The 8,248-nt window shown below is 34.0% G+C and overlaps 1 protein-coding gene across 1 annotated transcript in view; it reads left to right on the forward strand.

The window, feature by feature from the left end:
* The window catches only part of LOC106469017 (puromycin-sensitive aminopeptidase-like), a 70,266-nt gene that overhangs the window by 14,262 nt on the left and 47,756 nt on the right, over positions 1–8,248 (forward strand). Inside the window, exon 2 of the mRNA XM_022397414.1 lies at positions 748–913. Coding sequence (XP_022253122.1) covers positions 779–913 — 135 coding nt within the window. The 5' untranslated portion in view covers positions 748–778. The remainder of the gene's footprint in view (positions 1–747; positions 914–8,248) is intronic.

Here is an 8,248-nt window from a genome sequence, read left to right on the forward strand (position 1 = left end):
AGATTTTGACATCAAATTTTGGGGTAAAAAAGTGCGTCTTATACACCGAAAAATATGGTACCTCAGTGCTTTACCTTGTACTTACGTTTAGAACTTTTTATGAATAATTGCATTTACATCCTTTTAAATTTCCACTGATGTTTCTGTTTTCCAAGGTCTACATTAAGATGTTTTTGTATTGTCATACCCCAAGTGCATATATTTACACTTCTGGATATTAAACTAATTTTTAATGTTCCTTCCTTGTCTGTTAGGCTGTATGTATTTTTTTCATTGAGTAAATTATCCTCAATAAAGTAAATCCTCCTCAGCATCTTAGAGTCATCAGCAATATATATATATATATATATATATATATCTGTGTACGTGTCCAAGTATCGAAATCAGTTTCATAATGAGCAGGAAGATATCTTCCCTTTACACACACACACGCACACACAAAAGATTTTCAAGGTACACCACTAGTTACATGAATTGATAGAATGCTAATTTATTTCCTTTCTAGTGCAACTCGGGGTTTCTCTCTACTTCTCAGCTGTTCCTATAATTCCATAAGCATCCAGTGTACTAATAATCCTCTTGTGAATCACCTTATCAGTGGTTTTCTGATAATCAAGATGCATTATATCAACTGGGATAACCTAAGTCAAAAGCAGTGAATAATTAATGAAAAAAGAAATCTTATACTAAAAGCAAGTTGAGTTTTATTTATTAACTGCTAGGTTTTAGGATATTTTTCAATTTTAGTTCCAGGTTTGAAGATTCAGACAAGTGAAACATGCCAGATTCTACTTCAGTTTCCAAACCATTTGAACGACTGCCTACAAGTGTACTTCCAATTCACTACAACATCAATTTCAAACCTGATTTGCAGAAACTTGTGTTTGAAGGTCATGAAACCATCAAAATTGAGGTAAAAAAGTATTGTTTTGAATTGTATTTATTTTTTACCTGTAACTACAGCAATTAAATGAAGAAGTCTGTGTTACTGTTGGATATTTTCCAACCTATCATTTTGAATATTTCTTTGAATCTAAATGATTGAAACATTTGCAACTGCTGTTCTAGGATGTATGGTATAACCTCTTACAGCAAATAATGGATAGAATACAAAGACGTAGTTTTATAATATTTGTTACATGATTTTGAGATGGTTCAGTGGAATAATTTATGAATTAATGCAGGTAAAAGTGAGAATGTGATATCCTATTATATGTGATACTGATGCAATATTCTGTCAATAAGGGCAGTTTTAATACAATTATTAGACAATTTTATATTTGAATAGTAAATTAGTGGAAGCATCAGACTTTGGCAGTGATGTCTAGTGTAACATTTTAAATGTTTTCACAATTTCACAAAAGGGCAGCTGAGTTATCTGGAGACACTGTTCGGATGTGGAACATTTTTAATGATAAATTTTTAAATATTAAAGGTAAACATATTCCTTATAGAATAAAAAGGGTAGCAGCAAGTAAAAAAACAGGTTGGCTTATAAAGAGTTTAAGAGATAAAATTAAAGCATCATAAATTTAAGTAGTTTAAATTGACTGTTATGACAGAAGATTATAGAAGATCGAGAAAGTTGGTGAAACAAGAAATTAGGACATCAAAAAGGATTTATGAGAAAAGTTTGGATGAAAATGTAAAAATTAATAAGGATTTCTTTAAATACATTAAGGGTAAACAAAATGTTAGGATGGGGTAGGATCCTTGAGGAATGATAAAGGAAGGCTAGAATCTGATGAGTAGGAGATGGCTGGGGTATTAAATTTTGCTTTTTCTTCAGTTTTTACTAATGAAGATTTAAACAGTATTTCGCATCTTGAACAGTTGATAAATGGCAACAAGATCAAACAAGATGACTGCATTAACTCTGAGCTTGTTAAGAAAAATTGGGAAGTTTCAAAGATGATAATGCTCCTGGGCCAAATAATATTTCCCCAAGAGTTTTGAAGGAGGTTAAAGAATAGATATATGAGCCACTTACTACAATTTTTTGTCAGTCCTTGCATAGTGGGCAAGTACCAGAGGTTTGAAAGTTAGCTAATGTAACTATTCCCAGTAATTATAGACCCATCAACTTTATATCAGTTGTGGAAAACGTTTTGGAAAGTTGTTGAAAGATGCCTTGCAAAATTAGTTAACAAAGTTTAGAATTTAATGAATAGTCAACATGGTTTCACTAAGGGAAAAATCTTTTCTTACAAATCGTTTGACATTCTTTGAAAAGGTTACTACTTATGTAGATGAGGGTAAGGGTGAAGATTAGGTGCATCTGAATTTTTAGAAAGTATTTGACAAGGTGCCATATAAAAGGCTTGTAAAAAAAATATCTTTATAGGTGTGGGGGGATAAATTGGATAGAAGAGTGGCTGGATGGATGAAAGCATAAGGTTGTTCCAAATGGAGTTCATTCAAACTGGATTAATGTCACAAGTGGGGTATCTCAGGGCTCAGTTATAGAACATTTGCTCTTTTTTATTCACATAAATGATAGATGAACGGAGAGTCAATAAATTACATAAATTTGCAGATGATATTAAGGTCTTAGATGTTGCTAGCTGTGAAGATAATGTTGCTGACTTACAAAAGAATTTAGATCATTTAGTGAGTTGGGCAAATAAATGGCAGATGGGTTTAATTATAATAAATACAAGGTAATCCATGTGGGTTATCATAATTTGAATTATAAGTATAATTTGGATAGGAATAACCTTAACATTGTTATGAAGGAAAGGGATCTTGGTGTAATATTCAATCAGTCTCTAAAGCCATACAAGCAGTGTGCTGTTGCTAGTGGTAGGGCAAATTGGATTTTAGATTGTATCTACAGAAATATTAAATACAAGTCTAAAGAGGTTATAATTTCATTGTACAGGTCACTGGTTAGGCCACATTTGGAATACTGTGTTCGGTCTTGGGCTCATTATTTTAGGAAAGATATTGAGTTGTTGGATAGGGTTCAGAGAAGGGTTACTAGAATGGTGCTTGGGATGGAAGGGTTGTCATACGAGGAGAGGTTGAAATCTCTCAAATTGTTTTCTCTTGAAAAAAGAAGAGTTAGGGCGGGTCTGATTGAAGTATTTAAGATTGAAAAAGAATTGATAGTGTTGATGTATCATCCTTTTTCATACTTAATAGTGACAATAGTAAGACTAGGGAACACAAATATATATTTTGGTAAGGTAGGAGTCATCTTCAGCAAAGACAGTTTTATTTTTCTAACAGGGTGGTTGGCCTTTGGAATAGGTTGCCTTTGGATGTTGTGGAGGCAGTAAAGTTAAGTGAGTTTAAGGAAAACCTTGATAAGTATATGAATGACAAAGGTTGGCTTTAAGATTTTTTGAAAGTTTATTTATTAATAGTTTTAGTTTAGTTTAAAGGATGGAACAGCCGAGATGGACTAATAGGTCCCATGTTGTCCCAAAACGTTATGTTAACTTGGGAATCAATATATTATTTTCCAATTGGATGAGATAATGTTTAGCTCTTAAAACGTTAGGTGGGCAAGCAACAAAATATAGGACTTGTGTCTGTCTGCAATGATTAAAAACTTAATCACTGGTCAGAATTAAAAGTGAAAAATGAACTTCTCTCTGTTTCAAGGTTGGTAGGGTAAACAGACTGAATATCCTGTCATAAAATATAAAATATGATAATTGTGAAAAGCTCGCAAATTAGAATAATTGTATTAGTGAACACGGACACAATGTTTCAGGCAACAGCTCTTCATTGGGTTTCCAGTGAGATTAAAACCTTTATAGAAGAATTATGGTTATAGAAAAACAGAAGCAGCAGCATTGTGTTTATAGTGATGACGCCAGCTATGTAATTAAATGCATATTCATATCGTTCGACATATTAGCAGTCTAATATAAAATTTAATTCATAAATATAGGTTTTCGAGTTTATATCAAAATTAGAATGTCATTTGATTGTTTTTAAAAATATTCATATATGTAATTTTACTAAAGCAATCACTTGAGTTTGTAATAAATACTATATGGCAGTATATAATCATTAAAAGTTTAGCTTCAAAAAGTTGATGTACACTGAAGGAAATTACATTTTCCTTCGTTAACAGAACCAGTTACAAAATTATATTATGTTCAAACTTTATTTTCCATTTACTGGTATAATTGATTGGTTAGTTGGTGTTCTACCTGTTCATTTTAAAGTATTAATGATCTCTTTTGAACAAAGAGATATTACAAATTAAAAGTGCAACGAAACACCAATAAATAACGATCTCACACAACATTACAGGAGATTGGAGTTGAAGATACCAATGTACAGAGGTTTAATCTTCAAAATCACTTAACAACTATGTTAAGTTGGATCATTGTTGCAGGAAGCATACAACATTTGAGTACTACAAAATCGGAAAAAATTATTAAATGGCAAAAGTGAAATGTTGTAGGCTGTTCATTTCTCATCAAAACTAATTGCATACCTGGTATTTCGACTCTGTAGCCGACGTAATCGCAAAATGAATTACGATTCTGCCTTCTAAGCATATGTCCTTTGAGACACTGATCAGAGGATCTAATACACTGGACACTGAAGTTTGTATGTAGACGTAGACTGTTCTAATCATATAAAAACTAAAGCCCCTAGTGGCACAGCGGTATGTCTGCGGACTTACAATGCTAGAATCCGGGTTTCGATACCCGTGGTGGGCAGAACACAGATAGTCCATTGTGTAGCTTTGTGCTTAATTACAAACAAACAATCAAAATAAAATTATTGTTTTCCAATTGTCAATTAGGGTACTACACGCTAGTCATATGCAAGCCTTTAAGAATTGTTTTGCAAATTTTTCTTCGGCACTTATTCCATTGGGGAATTAAAAAACTGCACAACTAGAATCTAGCTGAAGATCTATAATTAATGTCCAGTTTTTCCAAGAAGATCAAAGAGCAACAAGAAGTACTTGTATCTCTTCAGTACTCGACTCTCCCATGGTGGTAAATAAATATTCGTGTATTTTAATATGCCCACATCTTATTGTAGCTGTTTATTTCAAGCTAAAATAGATGGATAAAAGGCCGTCCCGATCACAAAAGCAGTAACACTGATTTAAAATAGGAATGGTCAGTTCTTGTTTTGTATGGAAAAATTTCCTGCGGCCAATGATCAGTTAAACATGACACCAAAGGAGGTGTCTCAGACTGAGTCAGTGGGAGAGAGAACATGATTTTCCCCATGGAGTATAAACATTCGAAAACATTATTGTCTATGCTAAGTTCCAAAGTCAGTAGTAGCAGCTATAGAAGAAAAACTGGTTGCCTTCAATAACGTGCCAAAAGGTGATTTTAATGAACATATATTTAAAGAGACTGTCAGTTGTGAGATATCGAAAGGTAAGATTTACTCTTCTACTTACATTTCATTATTGGAAAAAAATCATAGCTTCTGTTTTACTCGCACCCTTGTTCTTTGTCGATAGTGTCTAAGTTTTATAACTTTATATACATCCAACATATCGTCTTGGCCCGATTATAAGACGATGTTTTTTATTAATAATTAGACTGTAAAACTCATAGTCGCCTTATAATCGCGGCCGACCACAGCCCCTTCTCACTACTCAAGCCTTTCGCATTCCTGATTGTCCAGATAGCATCTGTCTACGCATGTGTGCCATCACTAATTCTAGCAATTAATCCATCTGCAGGCTGTTCAGTTATAGTATTGATTTTGCAGACCTAAAAAAAGAACTTTATGGCACTCATTTTTTTTCCTTTCCCATGGTTTCTGAAAATGGAGTCGCCTTATTTTCGAGATCGCCCTATAATTGGACCAATGCGGTAATTGTTTCCTATAATTTTTTATTTACTAATCAGATTTTTTTCATACGTTAATTATATATAATAAAATATAACGCCTGTCACTTATGTTACTGGCCCGGCATGGCCAGGTGGTTAGGGCGCTCGACTCGCAATCTAAGGTTCGAATCCCCGTCCCACCAAACATGCTCGCCCTTTCAGCCGTGGGGGCGTTATAATGTGACGGTCAATCCCACTATTCATTGGTAAAAGAGTAGCCCAAGAGTTGGTGGTGAGTGATGATGACTAGCTGCCTTCCCTCTAGTCTTTCACTGCTAAATTAGGGACGGCTAGCACAGATAGCTCTCGTGTAGCTTTGCGCAAAATTCAGAAAACAAACAAACTTATGTTATTTGTAATGTTTTCTTTTAATTTACTTTCAATGTTTTTTCACTTACTGTATTAACCTTAACATGGTTAAAGTATAGGTAGTATGAAATTTACAAAAAACAATGCGTAATTCCAGTTACAGTTTAACACTTTTAAATATCCAAAGAAAATACCAAACGAAAAGTTAGAAAGTATACCGATTTAGTTGATATAAGGAAAACTTGCTTTGTGTTCTGTTAATTGTAGTCTAAAATGGTATTAACTTAGTTTTACGAACAATGTATTATCAGTTCTCTTGGGACGATACCCATCACTTACTGTTATCTGACAGACAAGTGGGGTTTGACTGTCATTCTTATAGCGTGTCCACAGTCCCAAATTGCGAAGCTTTATCACTAAAACTTGTTATTACATAAAGATCCATTACTCTATAATTTAGCCATTCTTACTGCGTATACACATATATTTCCTATCTAGTGCTAATCTCTGAATACTGTAGTCGCACAAAGCGACGGGGAAACAAAAGTTATTACTACACCCCTGAGACTCATGCTTTATGATCTGATTTACGTATAAGAAGGCTACTTGAACTAAACCAAAGAAAAACTTCAATTTCTAATGGTCAAATTTAATTAGAATAATGTTTGGTTAAATAAAGCCTAATCTTTGAGGGATCCATATGATCATACTATGTTAGTGTTTATATTCAGTGAAATGTGTTTTTTGTTGTTGGTGTTTAAGTAAATTTAGAGAAACTTTAATAATAAGAAGCTTATTTTTTAAATGTAAATCACCGCAATTGTTTTTGTTGTTCTAAAGTCAGTATGAAGTAACGCAACTGTTTTTGTTTTTTCACTTTGCCATGTTTTTCTAACAAATTGACACTTAACTTAGATACCAGTAACTATTGCTAACCACAAATATTTGCTCTGCGAATAGGTATTACTACAGAAAAAATAAGAGTATGGTGAAGAGTTAAAAACTCACCATTAGCTATGTAACTTATAAAAAACCTGAACAGCCACACATTTCTAGTTGTATAAAAACACTATTAGTAGTGGAAAAAGTGAAGAAAACACAAAATGAAATTTCATGTACTTAGTCTAGGTCGCTAATTTTCCCATTAGAACCTGTGCAAACATGAATAATCACAGAGATGTAGGAGGCCAATTAAAATTCTGTGTATGTGTCGGGGGGAGGGGGGTCTAGGACTCGCCTTTGGACACTGTCAGTTCTTGGGTTCTGGATTAACTTTTATACATTCTCCTTCTTTTCCTAATTTTATGCATTTTTACTGGGACAAACAGAAAGGTGAGTGTTCATCCACCCCGCTTCCTACGCCACTGAATCCAAAAACACACATGGGGAGGCTCATATGCCAAAACGTAGGTTGGTCAGCTCCAGTCCCTTTCATCTTCCGACCATTTGAGACGCACGAGAGTTGAAACACAAGTATTTAAAACTTAAAAAGCAGATGTTAAGCACATTTGGTCAAACTGCGTCTTCAACACAGAATACTCTCCAAAACTGTTGTACACGTTCTAATCACTGGTGGTGTTGTATCTAGTTTCATTCAACAAATAGAGAAAATAAAACACAAGAGCATCAGTTTAAAACACTGTACTCTTCCAATATTGTGAAAAAGCACGAGTGTAGGTAATAGGTATTATACGAGCTACTCTTTCGTCACTATTTCCCAAAAGCTGTGTTAAAACGTTCAACGTACGAGCATCTACCATTTTCGATTCTTTGTCGACTGATACTTTCGACTCCTCACCAGAATGTTCTGACGTATTAGCTTTTTTTCATTTCTGACTCTTCATTAAAATGTTTAGGACTTCACTGAATTATGGTTGCATCATTCATGACATCTTTAATACTCTCGACTTCTTGATCATCCTCTTTGACAGCTTCTTTCTCTTCATTAACGGAGTATCTTATTACTTCCTCCAGGACTTCTTGACTAATTGGATCCTTACTTACCTATTCTTTACCAATTTAGCTATCTTGATAATTGTCCTCATTACTGACAGCCAGGTATTTAGGGCGCTCGACTCGCAATCTGACGGTCAATCCCACTATTCGTTGGT

Source organism: Limulus polyphemus, unplaced genomic scaffold (genome assembly GCF_000517525.1).
Source record: "Limulus polyphemus unplaced genomic scaffold, Limulus_polyphemus-2.1.2 Scaffold3265, whole genome shotgun sequence".
Lineage (NCBI taxonomy): Eukaryota > Metazoa > Arthropoda > Merostomata > Xiphosura > Limulidae > Limulus > Limulus polyphemus.